The sequence below is a fragment of the Taudactylus pleione genome, unplaced genomic scaffold, assembly GCF_031769625.1.
Source record: "Taudactylus pleione unplaced genomic scaffold, aTauple2 ptg000306l, whole genome shotgun sequence".
Lineage (NCBI taxonomy): Eukaryota > Metazoa > Chordata > Amphibia > Anura > Myobatrachidae > Taudactylus > Taudactylus pleione.
The window spans coordinates 9,726,782-9,745,574 of record NW_028284707.1 but is presented as its reverse complement, the minus strand read 5'-3'; the positions used below and the strand labels follow the sequence as shown (position 1 = coordinate 9,745,574).

At 46.3% G+C, this 18,793-nt stretch overlaps 1 protein-coding gene across 2 annotated transcripts in view; it reads left to right on the top strand.

Annotated features, from left to right (window-relative positions):
- WASHC5 (WASH complex subunit 5) overlaps window positions 1–18,793 on the top strand; it is a 63,016-nt gene that overhangs the window by 18,536 nt on the left and 25,687 nt on the right. Inside the window, exons 7-16 of one of the 2 annotated variants that reach the window (XM_088442263.1) lie at window positions 6,921–7,073; window positions 8,888–9,001; window positions 10,806–10,977; window positions 11,204–11,331; window positions 12,196–12,325; window positions 13,690–13,802; window positions 15,026–15,192; window positions 15,381–15,456; window positions 16,653–16,763; window positions 17,258–17,398. In XM_088442263.1, the coding sequence (XP_088298389.1) occupies window positions 6,921–7,073; window positions 8,888–9,001; window positions 10,806–10,977; window positions 11,204–11,331; window positions 12,196–12,325; window positions 13,690–13,802; window positions 15,026–15,192; window positions 15,381–15,456; window positions 16,653–16,763; window positions 17,258–17,398 (1,305 nt within the window). The remainder of the gene's footprint in view (window positions 1–6,920; window positions 7,074–8,887; window positions 9,002–10,805; window positions 10,978–11,203; window positions 11,332–12,195; window positions 12,326–13,689; window positions 13,803–15,025; window positions 15,193–15,380; window positions 15,457–16,652; window positions 16,764–17,257; window positions 17,399–18,793) is intronic. The other variant, XM_088442264.1, reaches the window with a different exon arrangement.

Here is an 18,793-nt window from a genome sequence, read left to right as displayed (position 1 = left end):
CAGATGGGGGAAGCCACAGATAGACCTGATGGCATCTCGGATAAATCATCAACTACCCCTTTACTGCTCCAGGACCATGGATCCGGCAGCGGTGGGAGCGGATGCTTTACTGATCCCTTGGCCGTACAGCCTTGTGTACCTGTTCCCACCGTTTCCGCTCCTCCCTCGGATTCTCAAGCGGATCAAACGAGAGTCGTCCACCGTCATCCTAGTGGCTCCGGATTGGCCTCGTCGGGTTTGGTACTCCGATCTTTTATTCCTTCTGGCAGACGAACCTTGGCATCTTCCGCTACGATCGGACCTTCTACAACAGGGTCCATGTGTGTACCCGGATTTACGGCGGCTTCGTTTAACGGCGTGGCTATTGAGACCGCCATCCTAAGAAGCCATGGAGTTCCTAGGTCGGTCATTCCTACCATGCTTAGGGCTAGAAAACCGGTAACATCAGCGCATTATCATCGCATTTGGAGGGCTTATATCTCCTGGTGTGAAGGTCGTGGATCCTCCACTTCCTCTTTTCATTTACCACGTCTTCTTCTTTTTCTTCAAAAAGGCCTCGATGCGGGGTTACGCTTGGGATCGCTTAAAGTGCAGATTTCTGCTCTTTCTATTTTTTTCCAGCGTCGCCTAGCTCTGATTCCGGAGGTTCAGACCTTTTTTCAAGGGGTTCTTAGAATTCAGCCCCCCTTTGTGCCACCCACGGCTCCTTGGGACCTGAATCTTGTTTTATCTTTTCTTCAGTCATCCACCTTTGAGCCTTTGCAGGAGGTGGAATTGAAGTATTTGACTTGGAAGATGATCCTTTTATTGGCCCTGGCTTCGGCCAGACGTGTGTCGGAACTTGGAGCCTTGTCCTGCCGTTCCCCTTACTTGATTTTTCACGAAGATCGGGCGGAACTTCGTACCCGGCCTTCCTTTTTGCCCAAGGTGGTCTCGGGTTTTCATCTGAATCAGCCGATTGTAGTGCCAGCGTTGTCGGACTCTTCTGGGGATTCTCACTCCTTGGATGTGGTTCGGGCACTTCGCATTTATGTGTCCCGTACTGAGGGGCTACGTAAATCAGAGGCTCTATTCGTCCTTTATGATGCTAATCGGCGTGGCTGGCCGGCGTCTAAACAAACTTTGGCCAGGTGGATTCGTCTGACTATTCGTCAGGCATATGTTGCTTCTGCTCGACCACCGCCGGTATCCATTTCTGCGCATTCTACGCGCTCTGTGGGTACTTCTTGGGCGGCACGTAGAGGTGTCTCGGCTTCACAGCTTTGTAGGGCAGCGACGTGGTCTTCGGTTCATACTTTTGTACGTTTCTACAGATTTGACACTTTTGCGGCTTCTGCTTCAAATTTTGGTCGTAGTGTCTTGCAGGGCGTTCAGCACTCTCCCCCCCAGGAGGGTAGCTTTGGGACGTCCCCACTGTCATGAAGCTCCAGTGTCCCCTAGTGGATGAAGGAGAAAACAGGATTTTGGTACTTACCGTTAAATCCATTTCTCCGATTCCACAGGGGACACTGGACGCCCACCCAGTGCTTCTTGCCTGTTCTCAGTTGTTTGTTCTGCTTCAGTTCTGTTGCAGTTTTGTCTGTTTTATTGTGTGACTGTTTATCACTGCAGCCTGCTGTGTTCTTGCAGTGTGTCAGTATGTTGGATGTTTCTTTTCCTGTTCTCCTTCTCTGTTCTTCAGTCTGTTCTCCGTCTCCTCTCGGGCTCAGTTCTTTAAAACTGGGGTTGATGGGGCATAGAGGGGGAGGAGCCAGTCACACTTGTAGATTTTTAAAGTGCCAGGCTCAACTCAACCCACCGTCTATACCCCACTGTCATGAAGCTCCAGTGTCCCCTGTGGAATCGGAGAAATGGATTTAACGGTAAGTACCAAAATCCTGTTTATACTAATGTAGTACTTACAGGCCCTGGTGTAACGCATGGTTATCTGGCTGTGTCACTGCTTTCCTCTCCCTGATTATACTAATGTAGTACTTACAGGCCCTGGTGTAACGCATGGTTCTCTGGCTGTGAGTCATTGCTTTCCTCTCCCTGATTATACTAATGTAGTACTTACAGGCCCTGGTGTAACGCATGGTTCTCTGGCTGTGAGTCACGGCTTTCCTCTCCCTGATTATACTAATGTAGTACTTACAGGCCCTGGTGTAACGCATGGTTCTCTGGCTGTGAGTCACTGCTTTCCTCTCCCTGATGATTATACTAATGTAGTACTTACAGGCCCTGGTGTAACGCATGGATCTCTGGCTGTGAGTCACGGCTCTCCTCTCCCTGATTAAACTAATGTAGTACTTACAGGCCCTGGTGTAACACATGGTTCTCTGGCTGTGAGTCACGGCTTTCCTCTCCCTGATTATACTAATGTAGTACTTACAGGCCCTGGTGTAAGGCATGGTTCTCTGGCTGTGAGTCACTGCTTTCCTCTCCCTGATTATACTAATGTAGAACTTACAGGCCCTGGTGTAACGCATGGTTCTCTGGCTGTGAATCACTGCTTTCCTCTCCCTGATTATACTAATGTAGTACTTACAGGCCCTGGTGTAATGCATGGTTCTCTGGCTGTGAGTCACTGCTTTCCTCTCCCTGATTATACTAATGTTGTACTTACAGGCCCTGGTGTAACGCATGGTTCTCTGGCTGTGAGTCACTGCTTTCCTCTCCCTGATTATACTAATGTAGTACTTACAGGCCCTGGTGTAACGCATGGTTCTCTGGCTGTGAGTCACTGCTTTCCTCTCCCTGATTATACTAATGTAGTACTTACAGGCCCTGGTGTAACGCATGGTTCTCTGGCTGTGAGTCACTGCTTTCCTCTCCCTGATTATACTAATGTAGTACTTACAGGCCCTGGTGTAACGTATGGTTCTCTGGCTGTGAGTCACTGCTTTCCTCTCCCTGATTATACTAATGTAGTACTTACAGGCCCTGGTGTAACGCATGGTTCTCTGGCTGTGAGTCTCTGCTTTCCTCTCCCTGATTATACTAATGTAGTACTTACAGGCCCTGGTGTAACGCATGGTTCTCTGGCTGTGAGTCACGGCTTTCCTCTCCCTGATTATACTAATGTAGTACTTACAGGCCCTGGTGTAACGCATGGTTCTCTGGCTGTGAGTCATTGCTTCCTCTCCCTGATTATACTAATGTAGTACTTACAGGCCCTGGTGTAACGCATGGTTCTCTGGCTGTGAGTCATTGCTTCCTCTCCCTGATTATACTAATGTAGTACTTACAGGCCCTGGTGTAACGCATGGTTCTCTGGCTGTGAGTCATTGCTTTCCTCTCCCTGATTATACTAATGTAGTACTTACAGGCCCTGGCGTAACGCATGGTTCTCTGGCTGTGAGTCACTGCTTTCCTATCCCTGATTATACTAATGTAGTACTTACAGGCCCTGGCGTAACGCATGGTTCTCTGGCTGTGAATCACTGCTTTCCTCTCCCTGATTATACTAATGTACTTACAGGCCCTGGTGTAAGGCATGGTTCTCTGGCTGTGAGTCACTGCTTTCCTCTCCCTGATTATGCTAATGTAGTACTTACAGGCCCTGGTAAGGTATGGTTCTCTGGCTGTGAGTCACTGCTTTCCTCTCCCTGATTACACTAATGTAGTACTTACAGGCCCTGGTGTAACGCATGGTTCTCTGGCTGTGAGTTACTGCTTCCTCTCCCTGATTATACTAATGTACTTACAGGCCCTGGTGTAACGTATGGTTCTCTGGCTGTGAGTCACTGCTTTCCTCTCCCTGATTATACTAATGTAGTACTTACAGACCCTGGTAACGCATGGTTCTCTGGCTGTGAGTCTCTGCTTTCCTCTCCCTGATTATACTAATGTAGTACTTACAGACCCTGGTAACGCATGGTTCTCTGGCTGTGAGTCACTGCTTTCCTCTCCCTGATTATACTAATGTAGTACTTACAGGCCCTGGTGTAATGCATGGTTCTCTGGCTGTGAGTCACGGCTTTCCTCTCCCTGATTATACTAATGTAGTACTTACAGGCCCTGGTGTAACGCATGGTTCTCTGGCTGTGAGTCATTGCTTTCCTCCCCCTGATTATACTAATGTAGTACTTACAGGCCCTGGTGTAACGTATGGTTCTCTGGCTGTGAGTCACTGCTTTGCTCTCCCTGATTATACTAATGTAGTACTTACAGGCCCTGGTGTAACACATGGTTCTTTGGCTGTGAGTCACTGCTTTCCTCTCCCTGATTATACTAATGTAGTACTTACAGGCCCTGGTGTAACGTATGGTTCTCTGGCTGTGAGTCACTGCTTTCCTCTCCCTGATTATACTAATGTAGTACTTACAGGCCCTGGTGTAAGCATGGTTCTCTAGCTGTGAGTCACTGCTTTCCTCTCCCTGATTATACTAATGTAGTACTTACAGGACCTGGTGTAACGTATGGTTCTCTGGCTGTGAGTCACGGCTTTCCTCTCCCTGATTATACTAATGTAGTACTTACAGGCCCTGCTGTAACGCATGGTTCTCTGGCTGTGAGTCACTGATTTCCTCTCTCTGATTATACTAATGTAGTACTTACAGGCCCTGGTGTAACGCATGGTTCTCTGGCTGTGAGTCACTGCTTTCCTCTCCCTGATTATACTAATGTAGTACTTACAGGACCTGGTGTAACGCATGGTTCTCTGGCTGTGAGTCACTGCTTTCCTCTCCCTGATTATACTAATGTAGTACTTACAGGCCCTGGTGTAACGCATGGTTCTCTGGCTGTGAGTCACTGCTTTCCTCTCCCTGATTATACTAATGTAGTACTTACAGGCCCTGGTGTAACGCATGGTTCTCTGGCTGTGAGTCACTGCTTTCCTCTCCCTGATTATACTAATGTAGTACTTACAGGCCCTGGTGTAACGCATGGTTCTCTGGCTGTGAGTCACTGCTTTCCTCTCCCTGATTATACTAATGTAGTACTTACAGGCCCTGGTGTAACGCATGGTTCTCTGGCTGTGAGTCACTGCTTTCCTCTCCCTGATTATACTAATGTAGTACTTACAGGACCTGCTGTAACGCATGGTTCTCTGGCTGTCAGTCACGGCTTTCCTCTCCCTGATTATACTAATGTAGTACTTACAGGACCTGGCGTAACGCATGGTTCTCTGGCTGTGAGTCACTGCTTTCCTCTCCCTGATTATACTAATGTAGTACTTACAGGCCCTGGTGTAACGCATGATTCTCTGGCTGTGAGTCATTGCTTTCCTCTCCCTGATTACACTAATGTAGTACTTACAGGCCCTGGTGTAACGCATGGTTCTCTGGCTGTGAGTCACTGCTTTCCTCTCCCTGATTACACTAATGTAGTACTTACAGGCCCTGGTGTAACGCATGGTTCTCTGGCTGTGAGTCACTGCTTTCCTCTCCCTGATTACACTAATGTAGTACTTACAGGCCCTGGTGTAACGCATGGTTCTCTGGCTGTGAGTCACTGCTTTCCTCTCCCTGATTATACTAATGTAGTACTTACAGGACCTGGTGTAACGCATGGTTCTCTGGCTGTGAGTCACTGCTTTCCTCTCCCTGATTATACTAATGTAGTACTTACAGGCCCTGGTGTAACGCATGGTTCTCTGGCTGTGAGTCACTGCTTTCCTCTCCCTGATTATACTAATGTAGTACTTACAGGCTCTGGTGTAACGCATGGTTATCTGGCTGTGAGTCACTGCTTTCCTCTCCCTGATTATACTAATGTAGTACTTACAGGACCTGCTGTAACTCATGGATCTCTGGCTGTGAGTCACTGCTTTCCTCTCCCTGATTATACTAATGTAGTACTTACAGGCCCTGGTGTAACTCATGGTTCTCTGGCTGTGAGTCACGGCTTTCCTCTCCCTGATTATACTAATGTAGTACTTACAGGCCCTGGTGTAACGCATGGTTCTCTGGCTGTGAGTCACTGCTTTCCTCTCCCTGATTACACTAATGTAGTACTTACAGGCCCTGGTGTAACGCATGGTTCTCTGGCTGTGAGTCACTGCTTTCCTCTCCCTGATTACACTAATGTAGTACTTACAGGCCCTGGTGTAACGCATGGTTCTCTGGCTGTGAGTCACTGCTTTCCTCCCCCTGATTATACTAATGTAGTACTTACAGGCCCTGGTGTAACGCATGGTTCTCTGGCTGTGAGTCACTGCTTTCCTCTCTCTGATTACACTAATGTAGTACTTACAGGCCCTGGTGTAACGCATGGTTCTCTGGCTGTGAGTCACTGCTTTCCTCCCCCTGATTATACTAATGTAGTACTTACAGGCCCTGGTGTAACGCATGGTTCTCTGGCTGTGAGTCACTGCATGGATAATAAGCAATATCGGATGCACAGTTACATTTCTTAGGGCCTAATTCAGCAAGGATCGTACCTGCGATTATGCATGTAATCGGTTCTGCGCTTGGATATGCATCACAATGCGCGTGTGCAATCACACCACTGCTTTCGGGACTGCGACTACGCAGACCCATTGCAGAGTGATTGACAGGAAGTACCGTTTGCGGGAGGTGATGGGAGGGTCAGCGAAACGCAGACTTGCCAGTGCGTTTGAACGCTGTAGCAGGGGCGTGCATAAATTATCCACTGCGATGCCGTATGCAGCTTGTGTACTCACTGCGTGCGTTGAAGTTAGCAATTCCTGGGTAAGGTCAGAGCTTGTGCAAGTGTGCGCGAGGCTGCGATGGTGCTCGATGTTGCCGATGATTTTTCAGTCTTGCCAAGTATTACAGATGTGCGTAAGGTAAGGTGGGCGTCCTTGTGTAGTGCTGCGACGGCATGGCGATCGCAGAGGATTAGCATACTATCGCAGTGAGACCCCGTGCATAATCGCTATTGCATTCGCATTTGCGATCCATACTGAATCAGGTCCTTAGTCTTTTATACATTATACATTTTTTTTTCCATTTCATTATTTCTATGTTCTTTAGGTGTCTGCATATCCCTTACCCGAACATCGGAGTACCGCCCTTGCCACGCAAGCTGCCATGCTGTACGTGATCCTGTACTTCCACCCATCCACCCTACAGACCCACCAAGCCAAGATGAGGGAGATAGTGGACAAATATTTCCCCGATAACTGGGTGAGCTGAGAGTTACCCCAGCAGTTCTGTATTCTATGGCGGATAGGGTGTCCGAGCATCCTCCCCATGACCAGAGTGCAGGTGACAGACCTGCGGAGCCGCCCACAGCTCTATGGAAGTTGTTTCTTGTATGAAGTTCCCAGGCGGAGGGGATCATATTTAGGCAGGGGCACAGAAGCAGATGTACGTTCTTCTATTGCTTGTGCACAAGGGCGTAGGTGCAGGGAGTGCAGCTGCTATGGGGCCTCCGCGGCCTGACCCTCCCCCTGCGCCTGGTTACAGTGCCAGCGGCCGTGTGCTCACCTCCTGGGCCTCGTGGTCGTCCTTTCTGTTCTCAGCATCTGCTGTCACAGGCCTGGCCGGGTTCTATACATAAGGTCGACGATGTTTTGGTCGACACCAGAATGTCGACATGGAAATAGTCGACACGTTTTTTGTTTTTTTTAATTGTCAGGGTTAGGTGCTTACTGTAGAGTTAGGGTTAGGCACTTGGAGGGACGGTTAGGCACCAAGGTGAAAGTTAGGGTTAGGGTGAAGATTAGGGTTACATAAAAAAAAACATGATCATTTATTTTTCAGCCATTTCTGTGCTGATCATTTCTTTGTCGAACGTTTGAACATGTCGACCTTCTGTACTGTCTAACTTTTGTCATGTCGACCTTTTCCCATGTCAACCTTTTAAATAATTAGAAACCTTTTTGTTGTTGAACCTATTGAATCACACATACCTGGCTGGCGTCTCTCCTCGCTGTGGCTGTGTGTAAATACCAGTTTATCCATTCTCACATGTCTCGTGTGCGAGAAGCTGCCTGACTGATTGATTTATTAGTGAATAATAGCACCTTATATCATACACAATTAGGGAGACTAAATAATCAAATTTTTTTTGTAATTATATTTTTTCGTTTATGATACGGGCTATATTCTAATCAACCTTTCATGTAATCGTGCATGTCGGCTAAGGAAGCAAGGTGCAAATATTAGATCTGTGAATTCCGTGTGATTAGATTGTCACCTGTTTAGAACAGACCCCTATTTTATTATTATCTTATTATCCTTATTTCTAAGGTGCCACAAGGGGTCTGCAGCGCCCTTAGTAAGTACATAAGCAGAAACGTTTTGAACAAAAAAAGAAAAAGTGACTTACAGTACAGGACATTGCCGGACAGGGACAAGGTTTATACATTTTGCTGTACAGGTATCAGCAGTAATAATACATAAATAAACAGCAGGGCGGCAAAACCCAAAGGTTGGCAGTGGGAATGTGGCGATGGTTTAGGTGAGGGAAAGCACATGGGGGAAGAGGACCCTGCTCGTGAGAGCTTACAATCTAAAGATGATGGGCAGAGAGACAGGGGTGACACATAGGGGAGAGACAGAGAGGAAGGAGCATGGGGAAGTGGGTTAGGATGAGAGCTGGATGGCTGTGATGAAGATCCCGTTTGAAGTTTTGTAGAGAGTTGGAGAGTCTGATAGAGGGAGAGAGTTCCAGAGGTAGGGAGCAGCACGGGCAAAGTCTTGAAGGTGGGAGTAATCAGTTGGGAGGAGAGGTGGCATTCATGTGTGTAGCGAGTGTGTTATGTTGTTGATCCAGGACCCTTTCCTATGTAAATAGTAAGTCTTTGTGCTCATTCTAGTACTGTGCATGCTGTGTAAGGCAATGCGTAGGTCGTGTAGCTGTATGTAAGTGAATGTATGTAGTGTGTACCGAGCTCCAGAGGACAGCGCAGGTGATGTCCACAGTGCCAGTTACATTGCAGGCTGTTGGTGGTCTCTCACAGACTCATTGTAACATTAATGAATTTCCCCATCAGGTCATCAGCATTTACATGGGGATCACAGTAAACCTTATGGAGGCCTGGGAACCCTACAAAGCTGCAAAGACTGCTCTGAACTACACACTAGATCTGCCCAACATCAAGGAGCAGGTAAGCCGGATACTACTACAGTACTATAGTAAAGCAGGGTACACACTAAACGATGTGTGTACCCTGCGATGTTGCCCACAATACCAGGGCCGACATATCGGGCAGTCCATACATACTGGACGATCCGGAGCCTGACTGTCCGATATGCCCCCCCCTCCCCTGCATAGCGCTGCATGGGATCGTCAGCCGAACCGCCTGATCTTACTGCATGTAGAAAAGATCAGGTGATGCGTCAGACGACCCGACGGGATCGCGCACCACACACTAGACATTTTTAACGATTTGTCGTTCTGATGTGTCGGAATCGGCCAAATCGTTAACAATATCTTGTAGTGTGTAGAGGCCTTAAGGAAAACTCTGTCCTAAAATATTGGGGTTTCTACCATTCACATTAATCAGCCGATCCCCTGACATCATGGGCGGTGTTGAGTGGTGGTCAGCGCGCTACCTGTATGAGGGAACACCAGCTCCGCAGGGGCTGAGTATGTCGGTCAGTACGATACTCTTCACCTTCCCGATGACCCTGACTGTTTCCAGACGAGCGATATTTTGATCATGAACAAGCGCAGTGCCTGAGCTGGTGTCAGCAGAGCAGTGGTGAGCGCCTGCCAGATGCTGGGGCTCCCAGCTGGAATAAGTGACCAGGGAACCCCATGACCTTTAGGGTCAGACTGTTTCCTCAAAAACACTATTTTCAGATTCGGAGCCGTATTTAATTTGAGCGGACCCAGAATACTTTTCCGCCTCCCGGACTTTTCGCCTACTTCGCCTGTTTTGTAGGCGGAAAAGTATCCGTGCCCGCTTTACCCTGTATTCATTTGAAAGTATGCGAAAACGGGACACGGCAAAACTTGAACAGGCGGAAAATACTGTCAGATTTGGGGAAATCAGCCTGACACCCCCCCCAAAAGATGCTCTGACATGGGGGTTCCCTATGGTGCCCCCCGATTTTCTTGCTGAAGGTATTTGGTGTTTTTAAACGGGCTCAATAGCTGCTAAATAGCGTTTTTTTTATACGTGGTGCAGAATAGTATTCAGGAGTATTTTTCCAGAAAATAACTTATGCCAGCGAATTTGGGGTACTTGAAAATGGGGGTCAGCACATTTCAAAGTTGCTACAGTGAAGTTGAAAAAAATTGTGAAAAATCCACCTGCCGCAAGCACCTGCAATCAAAAAACACTGGGGGCATACTTGGGGACCCCCCCCCCCCCCCGCCAGAGTCAAGTTCGCTAGTTTTTAACTTTGTACCCCAACATTTTTTTTTTTCGCCCTCTTTTTCAAAGTCATTTTTTGGGGTGTCCTTTAGGTGTTTTTTTAAAAATATATATTTTTTCTTTTACACAGTATACCTTTGGGGGACTGTCTGAAGGCTGCATGGGGTTCCCGCAACGTTGCACCCCAAAACCCCAATTCTGCACTTTTTTCCGCCTGCTATATATAGGCAAAACGTTTTCGCCTATTACATTGCATTGACTTTCTGCCTAGGCGGAAAGCCTTTCAAATTGAATACGGGGTAAAAGCAAAACAGACGAAAATGACTTCATCGGCGAAAAAGTATCGCGGATCCAGACTTTTCACCTCAAATTGAATACGGGCCTTGGGTGGAATTATCCATAAATCACTGAAGCAGGAGGGACTGTTGCCGTGGCGATGTCAACTCAGAGGCGAACTATAGGCTGCAATCTCATAAATATGAAATAAGCCCACAAATGACTAATTAGTCCCATCCACAGTCTGTAGGGGACTGGTCCGTTTGTAAATGTTGTCAAATATGTTTTAATATATATTTTTTTTTATAATCAGGCGTCCAGATATGCAGCTATCGTTGAACGCCAACACCCCCAGGTCCAGCAGTTCCTGAAGGAAGGGTTCCTGAGAGAGGAATTTGTACTGGACAACATTCCCAAACTGCTGAACTGCCTGCGGGACTGCAACGTCGCCATCCGGTGGCTGATGCTTCATACTGCAGATTCAGGTACCTCCTGCACAGACCCAATCTGCTGCAATATATCCAATAGTTTTCTAGCTGTTCGGCATTGAGCCGCATTTGATTTGTCATGTACAAAACTTAATTTAAAAAAAATGGTATATTCATTAAAAAATATCCTAAATATTAAGATCAGACTGGATGTCCATGCTTGGTTTTATACGTACTAATGGTTTCTAGCATTTGAAACGTAAGTAAGCCATCTTTCTTCCAGCCTATGACCAAAACAACAAGCGCCTTCGTCAAGTGAAAGACCAAGTCCTGGCCGAGTCCAAGTACAACTCCAAGGTCTTGTTCCAGCTGCTGTTAGACACGGCGCAGTTTGAATTCATCCTGAAGGAGGTAACGCTGCCCCCTCATCAATGTGTGGTCACAGCAATGGTGAAACGGATACGTCTTTACCGTTCGTATATAAAATTCTATTGGGTCTATGTACTAAGCCTTGGGAGAGATAAGTACCAACCAATCAGTTCCTAACTCACTTTACAGGTTGTATTTGAAAAATTACAGTTAGGAGCTGATTGGTTGGTAATTATCTATCTCCACTTTATCTCTCTCCTATCTAGACCCCTATATTTGAAAGGGGGAGGATGGGCACTGATATTTTTGAAGGCTATGTTTTTTAGGTATTATATTAGCAAGTAAAGGACTTTTAAAGGTGCAGCCCTACTCTGTTATTTTATTATTATCCTTTATACAGCACCACCAAGTTTCCGTAGCACCGGGATAAACTAGACTGAGAATTAAGGCACTTTCATGAGTGACAATAAAATAGTCTCACTAAATGACCCAGTGCCCTAGAGTGGGATCATTGACAGCAACCATGAATGGGAGTGCATGGTGGATATGGATTGTGCAGGGGTGGGGGAGGGCCCTGCTCATCAGAGCTTACAGAAAGGAGACTGTGTATAACTGGGAGGTTTACTGGGAAAAAAGAGGCTGATATTGCTAATATTATAGACAGCCATAGACTGAGGTCCCACCATGTCCTCACCAAGGATATCTGGAGCTACAGGTTAGGTAAGTACTACGTAGTCTATTCAAGATAGTATGTCCCAAACGCTTAGATAGGTACTAGCTACAGAAACGTCCGTGCTACTATAGAAACAATGCAGGATGCTGATAGAGGGCGTTCCTGAAAGTAACCCTGATCCCTGATGATGTGATATCCATGACGCACCTTCACATTATCCGTTTCATTTCCAGATGTTTAAGCAGATGTTGTCGGAAAAACAAACCAAGTGGGAGAAGTACAAGACGGAGGGCTCGGAACGTATGACGGAACTTGCAGATGTTTTTTCTGGAGTTAAACCTCTCACTAGAGTGGAGAAAAATGGTGAGGCTGCATTATATACTCCGTTCTATATGAACCGGATATTTCTCATTTATATTCCTAGTTTCTGCTTTTATTAATTTAGATATTCTGTACGCCCTCACTCAAAGAGATTCACACAAGACCATATGTCAATTCGGGCAAAGTATATATACATTACGTACATTACTAAATCTGTCCTTCATGCTCTCTCTCATTCCTCTGCAGCTGAGTTCTCTGTTATAGGGCTGGCAGGGGCAGGGTGTTTCTCCTTATTAAACAGGCGGGTTATAACTGACAGCTTGGCAGACACGCACTGTGTGAATTGGTTGTATCACACACAAGACCACTGATGTAAAAGCATGTTACGTGCCTGTAGTTTCAGCTTTTTTACCTTTATCAGATCCTTTTAGGGCACCGTCCTAGAGATAGAGACTGAGGGCCTGATTCAGAGCCGCTCGTAAGCGGCCGCTCGTTCGCTCCGAGCGATGTTCACACAACTGCACATGTGTATGGGTTGTAATACGCATGCGCGAACCAATCATTGCGGTCGGAAATTGTGTGCTCGCAAATAGCGAATGCCTGCTAATTTGAGTGACAGAATGAGGCGTTTGTGGGTGGTAACAGGGGAAGGTGCTTGAAAACGGGGTGTGGTGATCCGAACGCAGGCGTGCCAAACGGTCAAAACGGGCGTTTAATGGGAGTGCATAATTAACAAAGCAGCGTCATCGGCCATGTCACTTGGTTGTTTCTTAGCCTGAACTGTTCGCATGATTGCGGTAGGAAAATCCAACCACAAGCACTGCGAGCGGTTCAGACGCCTTTCGATGTACTCGATTAATCAGATAAATAGCGGAGATGACGTAGGATGCAAGCGGCCAGGGGGCGTCTTTACAAATAGCGAGCGCATATTTCGTTCGCTCGCTCAGACATAGAGGCGTCAACAGACGCGTGAGCGCTCAATGTAAATATCCGGCCCCTTTTTCTGAACGAGCGAGCGTAAATAGCGTCTGGCTCTGAATCAGGCCCTGACTCCTCAGCTGTCTCCAGTAAGTGGGGAAGCAGTGATTTACTTTTACTGGAGAGCCTGATTAACGCCAGCCTGCTTTACCTTTATGATTCATATCTGAAAATGTCAGATTTAGGGTACAGCGATGTCTAGTTCCTGATGAATTGATGGCCTGTATATTGGTTCCCACAACATGGCCGCCTCCAGACTGTGTAGCTAACAAATCCGCTGTAATCCAAACACAATACATTTAAGCAAAATTGACTGTAGCCACAGGTTGAGTGTACTGGGTTGGACCATCCGTGCATGGCAGAGACATGTCACTTTGTAGGGCCCTAACGTTCTGTGCAACCTTCTCTGATGCTATGATCCTCTGCAGAGAACCTGCAGGCCTGGTTCCGGGAGATCTCCAAACAGATCGAGTCCTTAAACTACGATGATTCCACTGCTGCCGGGAGGAAAACGGTGCAGCTCATCCAGGCTCTAGAAGAGGTTAGACTCCCTCCTGTTTCCTATCAGTACTTGTATCTGTAATGGCAGGAGGCCAGATTCATATCCTTCTCAGTCAGTCCATTAGTAGCTTGGTTTCCCTACATAGACACTATAATAATATGTGTTATTGCTTTACATCTGTGTGTATAATGGTGTCTCCATGTATAATCATTATGTGACTTCCTAACACTCTTCTCCATTCCTGTCCCAGTTAAGGCTTTACACTCTCGGTTTGTACATCCCCCCCTGCAGCTTTTACTGCATTTGCTATCTATGTTCTGTGCTCTTTAGCCATTTATTTTCATCATCAGGTAAGTTTTTTTTGTACTGGCATAAAACACAGCTGGGCTGTGTGTTCTGTTTTAAATTTGACTGTATTCAGAGAGCAGCTCTGCGTCATATTCAAGGGCAAGTAAAGCAAACCACTCATTCTGATGGTATAAATACCTGGCTGAAAAGCGCAGACCGAACTATTGCGGGCACTGTCTGACATTACTATATATATCAAAGTCTGTGCTCTGAACTATATCATATGCATGCAAGTAGCTGGAGTGTTTCTAGTTAACTACACAACCTTGCTCACTGCCACTCCTCTGCCGTTTACCGTATTAGTAGGGAGGGGCACAGAGTGACTGACAGCTTTGTAGTCTTGTTCTGCAGAACCTCACTGTACGGATTGGTTGATTCATACAAAGGGACATTTACACTGACAAAAAGTCCAGATTGATGCGCGTTCGCATTCACGTGCATCAACCCAGGATTTTCCGGTCGGTATAAAAGGGAAATGGCTGCAGTCTCTGCTCTTTTTACCTGTATTAAGATATTGTCCTAAATATGGGATAGGAGCTGGGGTGATAATCCCTTATTTCTTTCAGTATAAAGTTGAGTTTCACAATATTTATTATCATTATAATTTACTAATTAGATGCTGCAAAGGGTCTGCAGCCCTGTACATTAGGGGTTTAATGGACAGGGGTCCTGCTCATGGTCCATATGTGAAAATGTAAATTTTGGGGTATATAGAATGATCTGAGTGAATGTTGAATAGCATAGAACCAGCTAGGTAGCTGTACAGCAGCAGCGATACAAGTCCAGGATCCACTGTTTTAGGGGCAGGAACACTAATGGGGAGCAGTGGCAATAGCTAACATGATATATAGGCAGTTTCCTCTGTACTGTACTGTGTAATCAGACTATGCCAGTTATTGCATATGTCCCTGTAGGTCCAGGAGTTCCACCAGCTGGAAAGTAACCTTCAGGTGTGCCAGTTCCTGGCTGATACAAGGAAGTTCCTGCATCAGATGATTCGCACCATCAACATCAAAGAGGAGGTTCTGATCACCATGCAGATTGTGGGGGACCTGTCCTACGCCTGGCAGCTGATTGATAGGTAACGGTTCTGGTACCGGACGGCTCACCCCTTCCCTTCCGTCTCTGAGCAGATCCCAAGTTCTTCTGGATAGTTTCCTTCTGTAAGCTGGAAAGTTTCTGCTAGAAATGGAAACTTTCAACTGATCTCATTCAATAGTGAGAGTATGGTGGGGAAGGTGAATATAATAATATCTGCTTTGTTTCCAGCTACACATGTATTATGCAGGAGAGTATAAGAGTCAGCCCCTCCATGGTCACCAAACTGAGAGCCACGTTTCTAAAGGTGAGCAATTTACCAACCCGTGTTCTGTTACATGCGCTGTATGTCAGTCTGGGCACCGGTCATTTGCAGGGACAGTATGGCACCTCCCAAACTGAGGACCATGCGCCAGATTGCATTTCATTACCACCACTTGTGCTGGGATGGTCGTGTGGACCCATTAGAAGCGGCTTACTAGAGATCCCACACCGGATTCCCATGGCATCAGTCTGCTTGTTATACCCTCAGTATACTGAATACATGCATTGTGCTCTCCCCTAGTGGAGCAGGGTAGCTGATATTGGTGGGAGCACTTCACGAATAGTGGTTACATCTCTTTATCTAGTTGGTGGGGGGGTCTCTTCTTAAGTAAAAAAGATATAGAGGGTTTGGATCTATTATACTGATTGCCTGAGAGGTTTTCCTCATAAGGGGCTTTTCCTGAAGATTTAACACAATGGGGTATATTTACTAAAGTGAAAGTTTTTTGAAGTGGAGCTGTTGTCCATAGCAACCAATCAGATTCTACCTAACATTTACCTATCACCTTCTAGAAGATAATAGCTAGGGGTAAATTTACTAAAGTGAGAGTTTTTAGAAGTGAGTTTTAGAAGAGATGTTGCCCATAGCAACCAACCAGATTCTAGCTATTATCTTCTAGAAGGTGCTAGTTAAATGTTAAGTAGAATCTGATTGGTTGCTATGGGCAACATCTCTTCTAAAACTCACTTCTAAAAACTCTCACTTTAGTAAATTTACCCCATAGAATCTGATTGGTTGCCATGGGCAACATCACTTCTAAAAACTCTCACTTTAGTAAATATACCCCAGTGTTTGAAATACACTAACATACCTTTATTTACTCGTCCTTGTCTATCCCTACACTGCCTCAGACATTCCCTTCCCTACTTTAGCAGAGCTCCTCACAGTGACATTAGAATGAAGCTCTCCCTGATGATGATGATGATGATGGTGTGTGTGACTTTATTACCTGTCAGCAGCAGTTATTTACTTTACTGTTTACATATCTGGTTATGGGAATCTTCTAGATAAGGGCCCTGTACCCGTATTGCTAGATTTCCTTGCTGATTGCGTTACTGATAGCCCAGCTACAATATTGAAGCATACAGTACAGTCCTGCAGCGTGACGCGTCTTTTATATTGAGCTGAGTGTAAAAATACCGGGAAAAATCTTATAACCATAATCTGATTTATTGCAGCTGGCATCTGCCCTCGACCTTCCTTTACTTCGTATCAACCAAGCAAACAGCCCTGATCTCCTTAGTGTGTCTCAGTATTACTCGGGGGAGCTGGTGTCCTATGTCAGGAAGGTAAGCTGCAATCTGGGCTGCACACTGAAAACATCCTAGTTTACATGTAATAGAGTTTGTGACAACAGAGATGTGTATGTCAATGTCTTAGTTCACCTATTATTTACTTTTGTGTACAGGAAGGAAGAAGTGCACCATTAATCTCTTTCCCCCATGATATGTTTAACTCCAGACTCCACACTCTGGTCTCTCCTCCATTAAACACTTGACTATTCGTTTGCTGTATACTGAGGAATTAATATACAGGCTTAGTAGAGTTAGCAAAGGTTTGTGAATGTGTACACTTTAGTTACATACTGTACAGTGTAGGTGGCCATTTTGTTAGCTGTACCAGTATAAACTAGGAACTTACAATGTCACTGGGGATAGAGGCACAAAACTCATGAATGTTCCTTCAGCTCACAAAATGGCTGCCCCTCACAGTGTGTAGGGGATGGGCGTTGTGTAACTTTATTTGACCAAATATCTGCGTTCGATTAACTTTTTCCCCACAGGTCCTACAGATTATTCCAGAGAGCATGTTCACATCCCTAGCTAAAATAATCAAACTCCAGACCCACGATATAATGGAAGTGCCAACTCGCCTGGACAAGGATAAGCTGAGAGATTACGCTCAGCTCGGAGCTAGATATGAGGTGAGAATGGGATGGATGTGTAAATTGCTTTATGTGACTGGTCATCTATGAAGGAAAGACATCTCCTGTGTATATAGGGCCTGATTCAGCACAGATCGCAACAGCGCATGCAGTCGGCCAATTGTTGCGTACTGCGTATGCACCGTAGTGTGTGACGGCAGCATCGTGATCGCATTGCGATGATGCAGACTACGGAAAGCCATCGCAGAGCGAGTGACCGGTAATCAGCGTTTGGGGGGTGGTAGAAACGCAGGCATGCCTGTCCGTTTGAACGCCGTTACAGGGGTGTGCATAAATTAATTGCTGTGACGGCATACGCAGCTTGTCTACTCACTGCGTACAACGAGATTAGCAACTTCTGAGTAAGGTCAGACCTGCTGTAATTGTTGTGAGGGCCGATGTTACTCGATGTTCCCGATGTATACACAGCACTGCAAGGTATTACGGATTTGAGATAGCGGGAGTGGGCGTCTCTATGCTGGCTGTGCGACGGCATTGCAATTGCATTCATTAGCATATTTTTGCAGCAGAACTGCGTGCGTAATCGCAGTTCCAATAGCACTACCGGTTTGTAGTGAGTCTGGCCCATAGTCTTGTGTACAGGACGGGGAGTGCTCTGTCATATATGAAACTATATCAGGAGTGGGGAACCTTTTTTCTGCCGAGAGCCATTTTGATATATTTATAGCATTATTCGCGGGCCCGGTACAGGCCACGCCCCCTCCATGTGACATCACACGGGGGCGGGGCCACAATCGCCAGTGATTACAGCAATGCCCGAAGAATCCTGAGGATGCCCTGGTGGAGCTGTAAGGGCAGCGGTGTGACCGCCTGAAGCGTCCTAAGGACACTCCAGGTGGCACTGCTGCGTAGATTCTGGCTGCAGGGTGTCATTCTAGGCACCATGCTAGCCAGATGAGGCTAGCAGAAAAAAGCTCAGAGGACCAGACTAAATGATTTTGGGGGCCTTATATGGCCGGGGCCTGAGGTTCCCCATCCCTGGTTTATAGAGACCACTTTGCTGACATCTTGGTGTGTATGTTTGCTGCTAATTAACGGGCTTCTGATTTCACTTGAACCTACCAATTGGTGCAACTTGCTACAACTATTGGCTGTTACACAGGTTATTTAGTATGTTAATGCTGGATCGACTTTGCCTGGAACATGAATGTCACATCTGTCAGTTTATACTTTGTACTTTTGCTCCCTGGAACTAAGGTGATTACAGTCCTTATTCCGTTCTCTGGTGTAAGCTATAGAAGATCATTTATCCTTCAGCAGCAGGGGACACGGACACTGAGTTATGTTTCACCCTGCGAGAGTATACATGTATATAATAGTGGACTCCTCCTCTGTCTGTCTGTCTGTCTGTCTGTCTGTCCCGATCCTGCCTGT